Source organism: Pristis pectinata, chromosome 35 (assembly GCF_009764475.1).
Source record: "Pristis pectinata isolate sPriPec2 chromosome 35, sPriPec2.1.pri, whole genome shotgun sequence".
NCBI lineage: Eukaryota > Metazoa > Chordata > Chondrichthyes > Rhinopristiformes > Pristidae > Pristis > Pristis pectinata.
In genome coordinates this window covers 9027535-9046565 of record NC_067439.1, presented here as the reverse complement: position 1 = coordinate 9046565, position 19031 = coordinate 9027535, and the positions used below count along the sequence as shown (strand labels likewise).

The window sequence follows — 19031 nt, the reverse complement described above, 5'->3', positions numbered from 1 at the left end:
TTGTGGGCTGAAGGGCCTGTACTGTGCTGTAGTGTTCTATGTTATACTAATCCCATTTACCTGGTCTGTAGCCTTCTATGCCTTGGCAATTCAAGTGCTCATGTAGATATTTCTTAAATGTTGTGAGAGTCTCTGCCTCCACCACCCCCTCAGGCAGTGTGTTCCAAACTCCTACCACCCTCTGGCTGAAAAAATTCTTCCTTAAATCCCCTCTCAACCTCTTACTCCTTACCTTAAACCTATACCCTCTGGTTGCCGTGAGGGGTGACCTCATTGAAACATACAAAATTCCGAAAGGGTTTGCCAGTGTAGATGATCGCAAGATGAAGAGGAGATTCCTCATGCACAATCGTGAAGCTTTGGAATTTTCTCCTCCGGAGGTTGTGGATGCCAAGTTATTGGGCCAGTTGGATTGTTCTGATTAGCTGAGGAGTGTATGTCAGCTCCTCCTGACTTCTGCAGCTGTAAGAAGTTGGAGGTCAGTGTTGGAATACCTGACCTGACACTGGATACTGTACCATCCAGCACAGTGGGGATACAGGGAATGTTTGGGACTAAGCAGTTAGTTTGGGATTACTACAGGGCTCGGAGAACAGAACCAGACAGTTGGAGTTGTTTGGACTGATACCCGGTTGTGGGGCAGTACCTGAGACAATTGGATTGGATTGAGATTTGGATGCAGATCAGACATCAAAAATCCTGAAATCTAAAGTGCCCCCAAAGAATTGCAAATCCATTCCTGCAGCTCAAATGGTGACGTTACCTGGTGAGTGCCCTGTGCTTTTCTGAAGGCTGGTTACACCACATTTGATCCCTCAGCATAACGCCAATTGCTGGCTTACGTAACACAAACCTGCTCCATTAACAGGTCACCATCCTGGAATGAAAGTGGAAGTGGCTTGATTTCTATCTCTTTGTTTTCCCTGAAGTTAATGGATTAATTAAGTTCCAAATTTGTTTAAGTAAATTTATAATTCTTATTTTTTTGAAATACTTTTCACAATTATTAAAATACTTCTGAACTGTTTTAAATATCCCTTATTATCAAAGACATTTAAAAGTGGCCCAAAGTCTGAAAGCAGGGAAAGGGAGACTTGGTTCAGTTTGGATTGATACACGGCTAAGGGACAAGGCAGAGGGATTTTCTACAGTGAAAGAGAGGTGCGGAGAGAATTGTTTGGGATTACACAGGAATTTAGGGAATGGTTGGGGGTGAGCAGTCAGTTTGGAATTGATAGCGAGCTGGGAGAAATGAACGAGGGCTGTTTTCTCTGGAGTGGCAGAGGCTGAGGGGAGACCCAATAGAAGTTTATAAGATCATGAGAGGCATAGATAGAATGCCATTATCTTTCTCCCCAGGGTCAAAATGTCCAACACGAGAGGGCATGCATTTAAAGTGAGAGGGGGAAAAGTTCAAAGGAGGTGTGTGGGGCAAGTTTTATTATAAACAGAGAGAGTGGTGGGTGCACGGAATGCACTGCCAGGGGTGGTGGTGGAGGCAGATGCGATAGAGGCTCTTAGATAGGCACGTGAATATGCAGAGAATGGAGGGATATGGACCATGCATGGGTTTGCTCCGGGTGTTCCAGTTTCCTCCCACATTCCAAAGAAAAGACGTACAGGTTAGGAAGTTGTGGGCATGCTACGTTGGCGCCGGAAGCATTGCGACACTTGCGGGCTGCCACCAGAACACCCAACGCAAAAAAAGATGCATTTCACTGTGTGTTTCAATGTACATGTGACTAATAAATATATCTTATCTACGTGCAGGCAGAAGGGATTAGGTGTCATTAGCTCAATTAGTTTGGCACAACATTGTCGGCTGAAGGGTCTGTTTCTATGCTGTACTGAACTATGTTTTATGCTCTATGTTCTACGTTCTAACTGGATGGTTGTTTGGACTCAGACAAAGTTGTATCTCTTAAGACTGATTGGATTTGACTACAGATCAGACATTCAATTCAAAGATCCCGAAGCCCAAACCAGTGTCCATGAGGAATTGTAAATCCATTCCTGCAGCTCAAACGCTGACATTCCTGGCAGGATCCATCACGGACGTGTGCATCCAGGTGAAGCAGGATTCCCTTACCTCTGCTGCACCAACTCCAGGTCCTCCAGACTCTCGGGGATCTCCATCCGATTCAGCCACTGCTCCTTCTCATCGATCCAGCGCTCACAGGCGTTGACCTCACTGAACATGCGGTACACGGCCAGCGCGTCCTGCAGCCACTGCCGGCGCAGTCCCGCCACCTCTTTCACCTCAGTGTACAGGCTCTCCACCTCCGCCACCCGGCCCTTCACCTCGTCCAGCTCTGAGTACTCGGGGGCCAGGCTGGTTGCCTGGCGACAAAGGCCTTCCACCACCTGCCGGTGTTGCTCAATGTCCTCCTCCAAGCCCCGGTGCTTCTTGGCCAGCGACTGCGTGGAGTACTCGTCGTGCCCGAAGTCATCACTGGACACGATGCGATACACGTCCTGCAGCCAGACCTCCAGGTCGTCAGTGTCCGCCTTCAGCTGGAAGAAGTCCAAGGCCTCCTGGAGGTGCTGGAGGCGGAGAACCGCCAACTCATCCAGCTTTTTCCACTGGACTCGGACCTCCAGAATCCTCTCCTGGATGTTCCCCGTGCCGAAGTGTTTCTCCGCCAGGATTTGCTCACCCTTGGTGATGGTTTGAGTGAGGAGGCCACATCTCCCGGCCAGCTCTCCCATCAGGCCCTTGTGCTTGCCCAGCAGCAGGGTGACGCTGCTCACGTCCTTGCCCAGGTGCGGCGAGGAGATGACCTGCTGCTTCTCATGGATCCAGCTCTCCGCTTCCTCCATCTCCTGCAGGAAGGCCCAAAGGCAACGCGACCCCTCCAACTGGGAGCGGCGAAGGGATGCCAGCCGGTGCAGCTCCTCCACGCAGCTGTTCACATGGTGGACCCGATTGCAGATTACCTGCGGGTCGCAGGGCTGGTAACCTGAGAGCAAAGCGAGAGACTGGTCACAGATGAGGTGGCAAAGTACAGAGAGGGCCAAGGGGTTAACCCTTCAGACCACGCTTGGAGTATTGTGGCCGTCTTACTACAAGGTGGATGCGATTATGCTGGAAAAGATATTCAACAACGTTAACGGGACTGGAGGGCTTGAGTTATAAGCAGAGATTGGATAGGCTGGAACTGTTTTCACTGGAGCAAAGGAGGCAGAGGGTCGACCTCATTGAGGTAGTAGACAGTGAAGAGGGTTAACTAAGTTTCCAAGGGGCTCCAGACCAACTTGGGGACAGAGAATGGCAAATGGAATTTCACCCAGACAAGTGCAAGGTGTCGCACTTTGGTAAATTAAACCAGGGCAGAAGTTGCACAGTAAAAGGGAGGGCCCTGAGGAGTGTTGTTGAACAGACGGACCAAGGGGTACAGGTACATAGTTCCCTGAAAGTGGAGACACTGGTAGACAGGGTGGTGAAGAAGGTATTTGGCACGCTTGCCCTCATCGGTCAGGTCACTGAGTACAAGAGTTGCGACATCATGTTACAACTGTACAAGCTGCTGGTGAGACCGCACTTGGAATACTGTGTTCAGTTTCTGGTCATCTGGGTATAGGAAGGTTGTCATTAAACTAGAAAGGGTGCAGAAAATATTCACAAGGATATTACGGGGTCTGGAGGGTTTGAGCTATACAGATATACTGGATAAGCTGGGATTGTTTTCTCTGGAGCAAAGGAGGGGTGATCCTATTAAGGTTTATAAAATCATGAGGGGCATCGATAAGGTAGATCCCCAGTCTTTTTCCCCCAGAGTAGGGGAGTCTAAAGCTAGAGGACATAGGTTTAAGGTGAGAGGGGAAAGATTCAAAGGGGACCAGAGGGGTAAGTTTTTCACACAGAGGGTGGTGGGTGTGTGGAACGAGCTGCCAGAGGAAGTGGTAGAGGCGGGTATAATTATAACATTTAAAAAAGACATTTGGACAGATATGTCAACTGTCCATTTCCCTCCCCACAGATGCTGCTCGACCTGCTGAGTTCCTCCAGCAGATTCCTCCCCCGTAGATAGTGAGCCGATGCGTTCTTTAAAGGCCAACGGCAGCCAGTGCTATAGGGTCACTGGTGACCCAAGGAAACATGGCCTTCACACTAACCCTCATCGTGAGTGAACTCCAGGGCCGCTGTGTTCAAGGCCTTCAGGCGCTCCGCCTGCACCGAGATATCTGCTTCCAGGAGGCTGTGTTTCTGCAGCAGATCTTCCACTTCCAATAAATGCTTCCCCAGGTCTTTCGCACACAACAGAACCTAGACAAAATATCAATAGAGGGAATGTAGCCAATGTAGCGTCATTGCCAATAACCAATGTCATTGCATCAATGTAGCCAAATACATGATGTGCAGAAGGATCTTGGGGTCTGAGTCCATAGCTCCATGGAAGTGGCTGCGCAGGTTGATAGGGTGCTAAAGAAGCCGTATGGCATGCTTGTCTTTGTTAGTCCAGTTCAAGAGTCAAGAAGTTACGTTGCAGCTTTGTAAAACTCTGGTTAGGCCGCATCTGGAGTATTGCATTCAATTCTGGTCACCCCATTATAGGAAGGATGTGGAGGCTTTGGAGAGGGTGCAGAAGAGGTTTAACCAGAATGCTGCCTGGATTAGAAGGCATGTGCACTGGAGAGAAGTTGGACAAACTTGGGTTGTTTTCCTGGAGCGGCAGAGGCTGAGGGGAGACCTGATAGAAGTTTACAAGAGTATAAGAGGCACAGATAGAGTAGACAGCCAGTATCTTTTTCCCAGCTGTCTATCTATGCCTCTCATAATCTTATAAATTTTTGGAGGGCATGCATTTAAGGTAAGAGGGGGTTAGTTCAAAGGAGGTGTGCGGACCAAGTTTTTGTTTTACACAGAAACAAGTGGAGTGCGCTGCCAGGGGTGGTGGTGGAGGCATATACGATAGAGGCATTTAAGAGGCTCTTGGATAGGCACACAAATGTGCAGAGAATGGAGGAGTATGGACACAAGGGATTAGTTTAGTTAGGCTTTCAATAACTAATTTAACTAGTTCAGCACAACACGGTGGGCTGAAGGGCCTGTTCCTGTGCTGTACTGTTCTATGTTCTACATTCAACCTCAGCATTAATGCTCATTGAGGTATATCCACATGGGTGATGTGAAAATGGAGGACAGAGGAATATTGGGTGGGAGAAAAGGAATGGAAAGCAGTAAGAGGGAGGGATTTGGTGATATTGGTGATGGACTTGGGTGAGTGGACGCAGGGAAGTTGGGAAATGGAATCCAAGATAAGGCTTCAGGAGGAGGGACAAGCTCTGGCTCCTTACCTGCATCTCCTCCATCCAGTCAATCATGTGAACCATCTCCTGGAAGATCTTCTGCAGGGACAGGTTGAGCTCGAGGCGGGAACGGCGAGCCGTCAGTGTCTCCTGCAGGAAGCCCCACAAACGCAAGATGTTATCCTTCTGAGCAGAGATGCGCTTGATGTCGTAGTAACCCTCGGCCTCCAGCTCCCGAGCCAGCTCTGTGATCACCTGCACCCGCTCCTTGTAGGAGGACACGTCCGCTTCGATGGCTTCGTGTTTCTTCATGGCAGCCTCCACGGCAGGGAGATCATAGCCAAAGTTGTCCTGGGATTGGGTGAGAGTCACAGCTCAGACAGCAGCTTCACTATGGCGGCTCCTCCAACACTGCACCTCCCTGCTCCTTGGAGGCTGCCAAAGGGAGCAGGGTCTCAGCAATGGTCAACCCCTAACGGACAAACGTTCCTCAGTAACGCAGTAGGATACAACCTTGATCACGGTTTGGTATTTCTACAGCTGATCCAGTTCACCTGTACCTACACTAGATTCATAGAGTTGTCCAGAATGGAAACAGGCCCTTCGGCCCACCTTATCCATGCTGACCATCAAGCACCCATTTAACACTAATCCCACTTTATCCTCCCCACATTCCCAACAACTCCCCCCAGATTCTACCCCTCACCTACGCACTGGGGCAATTTATAGCGGCCAATTAACTTACCAACCTTCAAGTTTTTGGGATGTGGGAGGAAGCTGGAGCCCATGGGGGAAACCCACATGGTCATAGAGTCATACAGCACGGAAACAGGCCCTTTGGCCCAACTTGTCCATGCCAACCGAAATGCCCACCTAAGCTAGTCCCATTTGCCCATATTTGGTCCATATCCCTCTAACCCTTTCCTATTCATATCCAAAGGTCTCTTAAATGTTGTTATTGTACCTGCCTCAACCATTTCCTCTTGCAGCTCATTCCGTATACCCACCACACTCTGAGTGAAGAAGTTGCCCCTCAGGTCCCTTTCAAATCTTTCCTCTCACCTTAAACCTATGTCCTCTACTTTCTATGTCCCTTTCCATGGGAAAAAAACTGTGTGCATTCACCCTATCTATGCCCTTTATGATGTTATACACCTCTATAAGGTCGCCCCTCAGTCTTCTACGCTCCAAGGAATAAAGTCCTAGCCTGGCCAACGTCTCCCTATAACTCAGTCCCTCAAGTCCTGGCAACATCCTCGTAAATCTTCAGTGCACCCTTTCCTGTTTCATGATGTCCTTCCTATAACTGAGTAACCAAAATTGTACACAATGCAGTCACAGGGAGAACGTGCAAACTCCACACAGACAGTGTCAGAAGTCAGGATTGAACCCGGGTCTCTGGAGCAGTGAGGCAGTGGATCTACCAGCTGTGCCACTGTCCTTTCTCTGGATAAGAATTTCAAACCTGCCAGTGGAGCCTCGCTGTCACCTGGCAACCAGCTCGATCAGACCCAGTCACACGTGGAGCTCTGCAGGCTGGAGCTGGACTGGTCCTGGTCTAGGGCTGGTTGCAGTCACCGTGCGCTACCACCCTGGTTTCTCCCTGAAAGGACCTGTTACCAGATGCCTCCTGCAAGGACCCATCACCTATCCCCTCCCTGCAAGGACCCGTCACCTTTCCTCTCCCTGCACGGACCCGTCACCTTTCCTCTCCCTGCACGGAACTGTCATCAGACCTCTCCCTGCAAGGACCCGTTGCCAGTCCCCTCCCTGCAAGGACCTGTCATAAGGCCCCTCCCTGCAGGGACTGCCCATCACACCTCTACCTGCAAGGACCCATCACCTTTCCTCTCCCTGCAAGGACCTGTCATCAGACCTCTCCCTGCAAGGACCCGTTGCCAGTGCCCTCCCTGCAAGGACCTGTCACCTGTTTCTCCCTGCAAGGACCCGTCCCCTCCCTGCAAGGACCAGCCTGTCATGGCACCAGACCACCCAATACACCGACTGCCTGCGCACTTCTCACGCCACTCCCCAGTGCCCGGACCACCCACCTGTGAGATGAGGCGCTGGTTCTCATTTAACCAGGTCTCGCGCATCACAGCCTTGTGATCAAACCGATGTGCCAACTGCTCCAGCTTCTCCTGCCGGATGAGCTCATTCCGTAACGCTCCCTCGCGCTCATGTTCCGCCTTCTCCAGCCTCTCCCAGGCCTACGGGAGTAAACCAATTAATGATACACCAGTCAGGGGCGGATCTGCAGGAGGCAACGTCTGGGATAACACAGTGATCCAGTGAGTGCTCTGGGATAACATGATCCCAACAGCACTGCACTCTGGATAACACTGCAATCGAGTGACCACAATGGACTTTGGGATAACAGTGTGAGCCAGTGGACGCTCTGGATTCTGGGATAATACTGACCCAGTGACAGCTCTGGGGTCTGGGATAATGTGATCCCAACAACACTGGGCTCTGGATAGCACTGTGATCCAGTGAATACTCTGGGTTCTGGGATAACACAACGATCCAGTGACCGCACTGGGCTCTGCAGTGGCACAGCGATCCAGTGACCGCACTGGGCTCTGCAGCGATCCATTGACCGCACGGGGCTCTGCAGCGATCCAGTGACTGCACGGGGCTCTGCAGCGGCACAGCGATCCAGTGACCGCACTGGATTCCTGCTTCAATCATACATGTGCCTGTGCCAGCCCAGACACTGGGAAGAGAGAGCCCATTGCTCAGACACAGTCGACAACAAGTACCCTGCCCTGCAGCCGGATCTCTGAGGATGCAGGAAGGATGGGCCAGAAATCCCCGGCCCAGACACCCCAAAGGCCACTGATAAACTGCTCACTGACCCTGTTGACGTCAGAGATCAGCCTGCCCTCGGGTGGCACGTACGGCCTCTGGTTGTTTGCCCGGAGTTTGCTCTGGATGGTGAACAGCAGGACCTCCAGCTTCCCCTTCTCATCAAACCTGGGGAGACAGAACACACGTTGGCCCCGCACAGCCCACTGATGTCACACAGCAACATCACACACGTTACCCCGTGCTACTGGGCTCTGATGAAGAGTCTTCGACCTGAGACACTCGCTCTGTTTCTCTTCCCTTGGGTGCCGCCTGACCTGCAGAGTATTTCCAATACTTTCTGTTTTGTTTTGGAAAGGATTTCCAATATACACAGCAATACACAAAAAGTGCTGGAGGAACTCAGCAACGTTTCGGTCCTGATGAAGGGTCTCGGCCCGAAACGTCGACTGTTTATTTCCCTCCATGGATGCTGCCTGACCTGCTGAGTTCCTCCAACACTTTCTGTGTATTGCTCCAGATTCCAGCATCTGCAGAACTTTTGGTGTTTCCAACATACGCAGTTTTTATTATTATTTTCACCAGGATGTTGCCTGGATTGGAGGACTTCAGTTAAGGGGAGACATTGAATAGACTGGACTTGTTTTCCCTGAAATTGAGGGGTGACCTGATGGAAGTATGCAAAAGGCATAGATTGGGGAGCTGGTCAAAATCTCCCCCCCCCCCAATGGTAGGGGTATTAAAAATAAGAGGGCATAGTTTTAAAGAGGATTTGAGGGGTAAGGTTTTGTTTTTACACAGAGAGTGATTGGTATCTGAAACGTCTTGCCAGAGGGGGTGGTGAAATCAGACACAATCACTCCATTTAAGAGACATTTAGACAGGCAAGGCATAGACCTAATGCGGGCAAATGGGATTCGTGTAGATGGGCAAAAAGGGTCAGCATGGATGTGGTGGGCCGAAGGGCCTGTTTCTGGGCGGTACGACTCTGAGACTCTATGAGGGGAAGCAAGAAGCAATGGTCAACGTTATCTCTGCGTAACTCACGTGGCCAGGAGTCACACACTACAGGCTTCAGCCACAGACAGTCAACTTCCCTGAAGGCAACCATGGTCTACAAGGCAGACATCAGGAATGGAAATGAAGGGAAATGGGATTGGAGGTGTGACAGAAAGCATCACTTCTGGGGGTGGGGAGTCCTGTTCACTTTCGGAAAGTGGGGAGGTGGAGCTGGGGGCAGGTTCTGGCAGGGTGGATTCTTTGAACGGGGTCAGGCACCCGAACCAGACAAGCAGTGTGGTGCCATGTTGGGCACAGATCGCAGTCAGCCTAGGGAATCCTCGGCACACCCTCCCGCCTGTCCGCGCTCTTTCATCCCAAAGGAGTTGAAGCAAAGGTGGGACCAGGCTCCCGTCACAGATCTGGTTCGTGGGTGGGACAGTGGGAGGAAGGGTCACAGCCACCCCAACCGTCCTGCCAAACGCCCACCCTTCCCACTGCCTTCAATCCAGGAATCCGAGGTGGGTCTCAACAGGCATGGAAGTCAGATAGACCAGGACCCTGCAGGCAACCAGATACTGGGGTTGGCTCCAGTCATGCCCATGGGGGTCTGTGTAGGGGTCGGAAGTATTCTGACACAACAACCTCTCAACGCAGACCAAGCATGAGGTGTTGCACTTTACAAGATCAAATGTAAAGGGAGAGTACACAGTTAATGGCAGGACCCTTAACAGTATCGACGTACAGAGGCATCTTGGGTCCAAGTCCACAGATCCCTGAAGGTGGCTGCACAAGTTGATAGGGTGGTAAAGACCATAAGATATAGGAGCAGAATTAGGCCATTCAGCCCATCGAGTTTGCTCCACCAATAAACCATGGCTGATCTTTTTCAACCCCATTCTCCCGCCTTCTCCCCCTAACCTTTAACCCCCATACTAATCAACCTATCAATCTCTGCCTTAAATACACCCAATGACTTGGCCTCCTCCGCCCTCTGTGGCAACGAATTCCACAGATTCACCGCCCTCTGGCTGAAGAAATTCCTCCTCATCTCAGTTCTTTATTCTGAGGCTGTGCCCTCGGATCCTAGACCCTCCTAGTGATGGAAACATCCTCTCCACATCCACTCTATCCAGGCCTTTCAGTATTCAACTGGGAGGCTGTGGGGAGCTTAGGAGCTAGAATCTATAGGTGGGGGAAATAAGCAGTCGGGCTACATCTGCACCATCCTGACCATCAGCCACCATCGCTACAGCCTCAGTGCCTACTTGAATGGTTTCTCCACAGTGCAGTAGGTGGTGAAGACTTGGAGCTGCTGCTGAACTCCAGGCAAAGAGTTTGCAAAGCGTTGATTGCTGATGAGAGCGATGGTTCGTTCGATCCACTCCAGTAGCTCAGTTGCCAGCGACTCGTATCTCGCAATGACCTGTTCAATCTCCAGAGCATTGTCCAGCACCTGTCACGGAGGGGGATAGAGAGACAGACAGGCAGAGGGGAAAGAGAGAGAGAAAAGTTGGACAAAGTGAGAGGGGCAAAGAGAGAGAAAGAGAGAGAGAGAGGCATACAGAGAGAAAGAAAGGCAAATGAAAAAGAGACAGAGAAAAAGAGACAGCAGCAGATCTTGACTAGAGCCAGTCAGGGATTAATCGAAAGGCAAGGGCAGCACAGTGGGGAAAGGGAGAGGTGTGGAGGGGTGGGGCTAAGGGGAAGCAGTGGAGGGGCAGGCAGCGGGCAATAATAAGCAGATAGCAGAGAGAGGAGGGAGTCACTTGAGACAAGTAGGCAGCATAGAAACACAAAGTAATAAAGAAAGGGAAGCAGAGGTGGTAGAGGAACTGTTGGAGGACGGAAAGCAATGAGGGGAAAAGAGAAAGAGAGAGACGTAGCAACAGAGAGAGCACACAGTAACACAGACGAGGGGGCACCTGAGGCAGAGGAGAGGGTAAAAAGTCCAGGATCGAGGAAATGAGTGAGCGCAGGGTGGAAAATGCAGAGTGATAAAGGAGACAACAGGAATTCCTGGGGTGACAACGTCATGTAACTGAGACCAAGTTACAAAGCACATGCAGTGTGTGTGTGTGTGTGTGGTGTGTGTTGTGGGGGTGTGTTGTGGTGGGGGTGTGCTGGAAGGCTGACAGTGATAGGGACGAATCGAGGGAAAGTGGGGGAGGGGCGCTGGGAGCGAGGGAGGGCGGGCAGGGAGTCAGAGAAAAACCACAGAGCTTCGGAGAGAAGGCAAAGAGTGGGCCGCAAGAGGGGGGAGGGAGGAAACAAGAAGCTCCCACGAGAAGAGGTCCTATAAAGCCGAGAGAAGAGGCGGAGGTGGTTTGGAGTGACAGAGAAAACCAGACTTCAGCAACAGAGAACGAACAACAAACATCAACATCTGGGAGACTGGAGTAACAAGGGAAGATCCCATGGAAATGACGGGCAGCAGTCAGTGCCAGAGAAAGGAAACAAAAGGACGGCGAGAAAAAAGAATGCTGGGAGAGAGAGAGAGAGAGAGAGAGGTGATTAAATCAGAGGCAAGGGGGGGAAACAGAGATCGGAGGGCAAATCCGAGAGATCAGTGTGCAGGTGATTGAGAGCCTGAGAGGGCAGGGGGTGGGGAGGTGGGCTGTGAGGGGGGGCAGGGAGATGGAGACGGGGGTGGGGGGGGGGTTGGGGAGGAGGGAGAGATGGAACATGAGGAGGAGGTGAGGAGATGGGACACGAAGGGAGGGGGGTGGAGGGTGTGCCAGAGGGCAGGGAGAGGGAAGGTGACAGTGCGAGAGGTCAAAGAGAAGCTGCAAGTATTACTGAGACAGGTCTGAGAGCCAGGGAGCTCAGCGAGGCAGACAGGTCTGAGAGCGACGGAGCTCAGCGAGGCACACAGGTCTGAGAGCGAGGGAGCTCAGCGAGGCACACAGGTCTGAGAGCGAGGGAGCTCAGCGAGGCACACAGGTCTGAGAGCGAGGGAGCTCAGCGAGGCAGACAGGTCTGAGAGCGAGGGTGTAAGTGATCAGGGTCTGGAACTGAGACCTCAACAGGTAACCAGAAGACAGGAGAGGTGAGTCCACCTACACGTACCCACCTTGCCAATCCTCTTTCCCTCCACCGCCAATGCCTTCATCTTGGAGAAGTAATGATAATAGGACACCACGTAGGTGATGATGGACTTCTCATCTGGATTCTCTGTGTTCACATCTGTACGAACAGCAGGAGATTGAAATGATCATTAGGGAAGGGGTCAGCTTTCCTGGTTACTGACAACAGCCTGGAACTCATCACCTCTGTTGGTGGAGGTTTCACTGACTGGAGGTTCAGCCCAACGTCAGTTGTTATGTTTAACGAGCAGTCCAGCACTTTGGTTCCATTGAGGTCAACGGATTTTGCAATCGATCTCCAATTCTCACACCCTACTTCTCCTGCCAGGTACAGCACAGAAACCTGCCCTCCTGCTCACGAGTCCATCCAAGGACACATGTCCGCTCTGTACTTTGCCACACTGGAAGCTGTACGGCACTTTGAAAGAGCCATATTTAGATCACCATTGCCACTTTTGCCCACAGCATAGAGTTCCTCAGATTCTGTCATTTATCAGGTAGGGAGTTCAAATCCCAACATCTGTCTGAAACAGACTCTCACCCCTCAAATCGTTTCAATCTCTGACCTCTTGTTGACCCACTTAATCTTTTTTTCACTCTATCAAAACCCATCATCTTCAAAAGACCAAAAGTTACTCAAACTTTTCTGTTGATGAGAACATTCCTAATTTTACACACACACACACACACACATATACACACACACACACACACACAGAACTAAAGCTCTTTGTTCCTGGTAACTCTGCTCCTTCCAAATCCAAGGTGTTGCTTGGTGACACATCAACCATTCGGCCCATTGGGTCTGTGCTGACCATCAATTACCCACTTACCCCCAGGAGGTGCACCTCCCTCCGCATTGTGTCGGGACCACGGGGGAGGCGGAAGGCCAGGCCAGCAAAGGTCAGGCCCTTCAACTCGAGGTCAATAGGCTGCCTTGCCTGACCCAGTGAACGTTGCAACCATTCCCCTGCCTTCCCAGCCTGTGGAGGGGGAGGAGATATGTCCCTTTCTCGACCACAGGACCTGGCTTTGGCCGGACGCCTGTGCCCGTTGAAGTCTACAGGCCCAGATTCCCCAGAGGAGTTGGGGGGGGGGGGAGGTGGTGGGGCATCCCTGCCATCAATCCCTGGGGAGGGACTGTGACAGCGATAGGGACAGATGGCTCAGCTGGGGTGCTCACTACATGGTGTGTTGGTCAATGGTGGCAACTGTCAGACAGAGGCCAGGACTCGGTGTGGGGCACTGGGGAGGATTTAAACCACCGCCGGTGTGGTTATGGACATGCCCGTGGCCCCTCGTCTCCGCTCCAGGAACATCCCGAAGAAAAAATCAGAGGTTGCTGCAACAAAGCCCGACTGCTGGTCAGAACTGGTGCTGCTCATGGGGTCTGTCAGTGAAGCTGGAGAGGGGCACAAATACGACTGCATTCAATCCCAACCGAGCCAACTCCACCCCCCCCCACCGGACAGATTTGCGTTTTAGACCCAGACCACGAAATCCCCCTCTGGATCCAGTCCCGCACAACTTGTGGCATCCCTCAGAAAGGCCAATCCACACCACTGGACGGGTTTACTGTATACTCTCCACTTCCTCACACTCATCTGCCATTTGAACACATTGTGATGGTCCATTCCGTCACGGACAGCGAGGGCAGGCCTACAGGAGTCTCTTCCCCTTCACACAAAGGACCTGGGGAAAAATGTGTTACACAGCACAATCCATGCAATAGACTTTTACACTGGTTCACGGACTCTCAGAGCACTTACAATTTCTGCAGCCTGGGCCATGTTTCACATAGAATGCAAGAGGCTGCAACCCCCGTTTGAATATTTGAAAATCTGCCCCTCAGTTTTGACTGTACTTCAGCCCCACAGACGTGGTCAGGAGGAGATGGGATCAGTCCAGAGACCTCCTCATCGGTCTGCTCCTGGGAGTGACCAGGATGGTCATTCACAGGCAGTGGGCTGTTGGGACCAGCTAGCAACCCATCCCAACAATTTTCCCAAGGATACAACTGTGCCCAGGTGTCCCTGGAGAGGAAGCATGCAGTGTCTCCCAGCTCATTGGAGGGTTTCTGTGAACATCGGGCACCACAGGGACTGGAGTACACTCTGTGGAGTACACACTGGATCGTCAAGGCACAGAAGGCCACAGACCAAGTTCTGGTAAATGGCATGTAAAGGTCAGCATGGATATTGTGGGCTGAAGGGCCTGTTTCTGTGCTACATGACTCTGTAAGTCTATAACATATTTATTTAAGTTTCATTGATGCTTGATATCATCTTATTTTGAAGCAACAAAAACACACACAAAATGGAAATGAGGGAATCAAGATTAAAAACGGTGAGATTGAGAGTGAAGCTCCCTCTACACTGTCCCATCACACACTCCCAGGGCAGGAACAGCACGGGGTAGACACAGAGTAAAGCTCCCTCTACACTGTCCCATCACACACTCCCAGGGCAGGAACAGCACAGGTTAGACACAGACTAAAGCTCCCACTGCACTACCTACAATACAGTCCCAGGGCAGGGACAACATGGATTTTTGGGCATGAGGGACTGGTATTTAATGTCGATGGGTAATCAGTAGCTTGATCATGCGATGCATTGTGACTGAGCACCCGCACAACCCCACAGCCCAACGTAGATCAGCAATGCCCTAACCGAGACCGACCCTCACCCAGGGAGATGTTACAGCGAGCTGATTGGCAGCAGGTTGCTGAGACGTACCTTCAGGATCCAGCAGCTTAGCAACTCCCAGCCTCTGCTCGGCCACACTGAATGCCTGCTGGAGGTTGAAGGTCGAATTGGACTTCTGCAGCTTGCTGAAGTCAACAAGGTCTTGCCTGAAATGTCAAACAGACAGCTTATTACATCAACAAAATCTAGAGGTCTACCTTGATTCAGTGATACAGACATGACAGGGGTATCGAGGAGACGCAGCTTAGGATCAGTGGAACATGGAGGATACAGGATGAGGGAAATAGGGACATTTTGAGCAAACAAATTAGGAACAGGAGTAGGTCACCCAGCTCCTGAACACCCTACCACTAAATAAGATTATGGTTGACTTGATTGCAACCTCAACCCTATATTCCCATCTGTCTGCAATACTTCTTGCAAATTTCTACAGATACCTTGATTACTCACATGTACATCAAAACACACGGTGAAATGCATCTTTTTGCATAGATGTTCTGGGGGGCAGCCCACGTGTCGCCATGCTTCCAGCGCCAACATAGCATGTCCACAACTTCCTAACCCGTACGTCAATGGAAGGTGGGAGGAAACCAGAGGAAACCCAAGCAGACACGGGGAGAACATACAAACTCCTTACAGACAGCGGCAGGAATTGAACCCGGGTCGCTGGTGCTGTAATAGCGTTACACTATGTACGGTGGAGAGCATTCTGACTGGTTGCATTACCACCTGGTATGGAGGCTCCAATGTGCAGGATGGAAAGAGGCTGCAGAGGCTTGTAGACGGTGCCTCAAGAAGGCGGCATCCATCATTAAGGACCCTCACCACCCGGGACATGCCTTCGTCACGTTACTACCATCGGGGAGGAGGTACAGGAGCCCAAAGACCCACACTCAACACTTCAGGAACAGCTTCTTCCCCTCCGCCATCAGATTTCTGAACGGCCCATGAACACTGCCTCATTATTCACCTTTTGCATTATTTTGTTTTGAAATTATAGTAATTTTTTATGTCTTGGTGTCTTGCACTGTACTGCTGCCGCAAAACAACAAATTTCACGACACATGTCAGTGATAATAAACCTGATTCTGATAAGCTTTCACCCCCTTGCTTATCAAGAATCTATCTGATTCTGTCTTAAAAATATTCAAAGACTCTGTTTACTTCATTCTTTATGGAGGAGTTCCAAACATGCACAATCTTTTGGAGCAGGACCTTCATCTGTCTTGTGTACCCTGATATTTTGAAATTGGAACCTCTAGTTCTAGATTCAACCACAGGAGGAGACATGCTCTCCACATGCACTCTGTCCAGACCCCTCATGATCTTGTCTGTTTCACCAAGTTCTCTGAAGTACTCCTTTAGATACTTACATTTCTGAGAGTGCCTGCCTCCACCATCAACTCAGGGAGAGCATTCCCGATTCCAACCACCCGCTGGGTGAAAGTTCTTCCTTAGATCCTTCTAAACCTCTTCCCCATTATCCCAGTTATATTGGGTTTGATATCCTTGGAGCTGACGAGGGTATACAAAAATATGAGCGGCATAGATAGGGCAGAGAGGAGGAAACTTTTCCCCATAATAGAGATGTCAAAAACTAGAAGACATAGGTTTAGAGAGGATATTGAATGGTGTGGAAGAATAGGGGGACTTCTGAGTATGTCCACAGATCCTTAAAGTTAGCAGGACAAGTTGATAAGGTGACTAAAAAAGTGCATAGGATGATTCCATTTACGTATTAGCTGAGGCACAGGATGCAAGGGCAGGTAGATTACACTGAAATTATATACAACACCAGTCAGCCTACAGCTTGAGCACTGGGTACAGTTCTGGACGTGTCGGCATCAGAGAGGATGCAGAGGAGATTTACGAGAATGTTGCAAGTTTTGGAAAATTGCAGCTAAATTTGGGTTGTGCAGTCTGGGCTTGCTTTCTTTAGAAATGAGGAAGATGAGAGGAGAGATGTGGATTTTGTTTTAAACTAATTAGGGGGCTAAATTTCCCTTAAAAGATACCCCAAAAATTAAAGTAATTTTGGAATTAGAGGAGAGATGTGGATTTTGTTTTAATGTGGGAGAGGCAGAAACCCTTGCCACATTGAAACACTTGGATATGACCTTAAAGAGCCTGGACTTGAAGGACCATGGACCCAGTGCTGGAAGGTGCAATTACACTGGGGAGCTCTGTTTTGACTTGGACTCATTTGACAAGGAGTCAATGTCCGGGTTGTAACTTTCCTATGATTTCAACGATCCAAACACCAATGCCCATAGAGTCATCCCTGACACAAGACCCAGCCCAAACCCCAGCCAAAAACACTCGATGTCTGGGATTTGGTGTGTCCCATGTTCTGGGGTTTGGAAGCAGGGAGCTGAGTGCTCATCTGCCTCCAAACCCCAGAACACAGACCGCAGAGACCGTCGAACCCAAGTTCCAAGGCTCCAGGTACAACCTTCTTGCCCCCAGGTTCCAAACCTCATTCGCCCAGACCTCAGCGAACCACCCACCAGCCTTGTGCCCCGCACCTGTGCTTGTGGATGAGCGCATTAAATGCAAGTCCGTCCCTCCAGCTGCTGGTGAAGTTCTGGATGTTCACGCCAGGATATCTGTTGACAAGCAATCAAAAATATTTAGGCCTAGATGTTGCTTGGTGCCCGAATAGGCAGATTTAATCTATGGCAAGAGTATTGTGCACTTTGAACTTCCCTCTATATGCTCTGCTCTAACTTTTCTAACTTTTCTAGTTCTGCAGAAGATCTGAAACATTAATGGTTTCTCCTTCCACAGATGCTGCCTGACCTGCTGAGTATTTCCAGCATTTCCTGTTTTTTTTTATTATTTCAGGAACACAAAACCTGTTGGTTTGTGGGTCTGTGGGGTGGGAAGGGGGGACCAGTGGGTTTGGGTAGTGAATGGGTTGGGAGGGGCTGGTGTGGAAATTGTGACCAGCTGGGAGGAGATGGGTGGGGGTTACAGTCCTGGGGGACAGTCGCCAGCAGGGTCTGCCTTTGTGAAAGAGGGTCTTACTAAAACGAGCTCGACGGCCCTCTGCCTAACACCAAGGAGACCCCAGATGCCAGCTGAAGGCTTGTCCCTGCACCAGGAGCCCAGGCCACCTGTGGACTACATCCGTGCCAAATGCGATCAACAGGAACTGGCACCCAGGCACGTGTTGTGTTGTGCTGGATGCCCGTGGTGCCCGCGCAGGTGTCCCTGCGTTAGCAGCCACGGGGAGGGACGAAAGGACAAGCACAGGCTTTGCAACCTGCAAGGTGAAGACCACAATTTGCTTTGTAATTCAGTTGTGCGGTGCACACGAAATGCTGCAGTACACAGTCACATTCCTCTCCCAATTCTCAGCCACGTCTGTTGTTTAAACGTGGCCCGTTCTCTTTTGTACATAGTGCATGCTGACCATCCATTGGGCAACCCAACAAAACATGTATCACGATGGCAGTGAAATATTCATCAGTAATTCCCACTGACCAGCCACAGCCCCACACCCTCTGACCAGGGTCAAACCCCGAATGGCATGTCTGGTGGTCACCAATCGATCGATCAATACTCCTCCAATCGCGGCGGCTGTGCAGGTGAGCAACTGATGGGCGCAGCACCAATCGATGTATCCATTGCACAGCCGATAATCTGAGCACCCTGTTTGGAAACTCTGGCGACGAGAAATGGGTGGGTGCTTCCATCACCACCCCCTCCAAGACCGATGAGACCTGTGAAGCGGTCTGATAAACCCCACCCTCCAATCACTCACCCTGCCGTCTTCATCTGACACCAGAGCAGCAGAGCGTCTTTGGCTGACCGAGTCTCACGGTTATCTTCCGTTTCAATTTTGATCACCTGTATCTAATCCGTAGAAATCAACAGAGGATGGATGGGAGGTGAGGTTAATCCGGGATTCATTCGTCGCCTCCCTCTATAGGTACGACCTTCTTTTCCAACCCTTATACAGCAAAACACAGCTCCCCCCTTGGTCTTCAATCCTCTCCCCAACCCCTGCTCCCCCAGTAGTTCCAACCCACCAGTCCTTTATCGCACCCCCTCCCTCCCCCTGCCAGGACCCAGCTTTTGCCCAGGTCCTTCACCCACCAGTGCCTTTCAAGCCCCTTGAACACCCTTCTTCTCAGCTATGCACCTTGGGCTACCCTCAACACCTTCCCCCTGCACCCCT

The 19031-nt window shown here is 50.8% G+C and overlaps 1 protein-coding gene across 3 annotated transcripts in view; it reads right to left on the bottom strand.

Moving 5' to 3' along the window:
- The window catches only part of LOC127586341 (spectrin beta chain, non-erythrocytic 1-like), a 146234-nt gene that overhangs the window by 107774 nt on the left and 19429 nt on the right, over positions 1-19031 (bottom strand). For all 3 annotated transcript variants that reach the window (XM_052044205.1, XM_052044206.1, XM_052044207.1), the window contains exons 5-14: positions 18615-18706; positions 17374-17454; positions 14879-14994; positions 12131-12243; positions 10326-10513; positions 8109-8226; positions 7302-7460; positions 5299-5601; positions 4117-4267; positions 2090-2960 (exon numbers count right to left, since the gene is read on the bottom strand). In XM_052044205.1, coding sequence (XP_051900165.1) covers positions 2090-2960; positions 4117-4267; positions 5299-5601; positions 7302-7460; positions 8109-8226; positions 10326-10513; positions 12131-12243; positions 14879-14994; positions 17374-17454; positions 18615-18706 — 2192 coding nt within the window. The remainder of the gene's footprint in view (positions 1-2089; positions 2961-4116; positions 4268-5298; positions 5602-7301; positions 7461-8108; positions 8227-10325; positions 10514-12130; positions 12244-14878; positions 14995-17373; positions 17455-18614; positions 18707-19031) is intronic.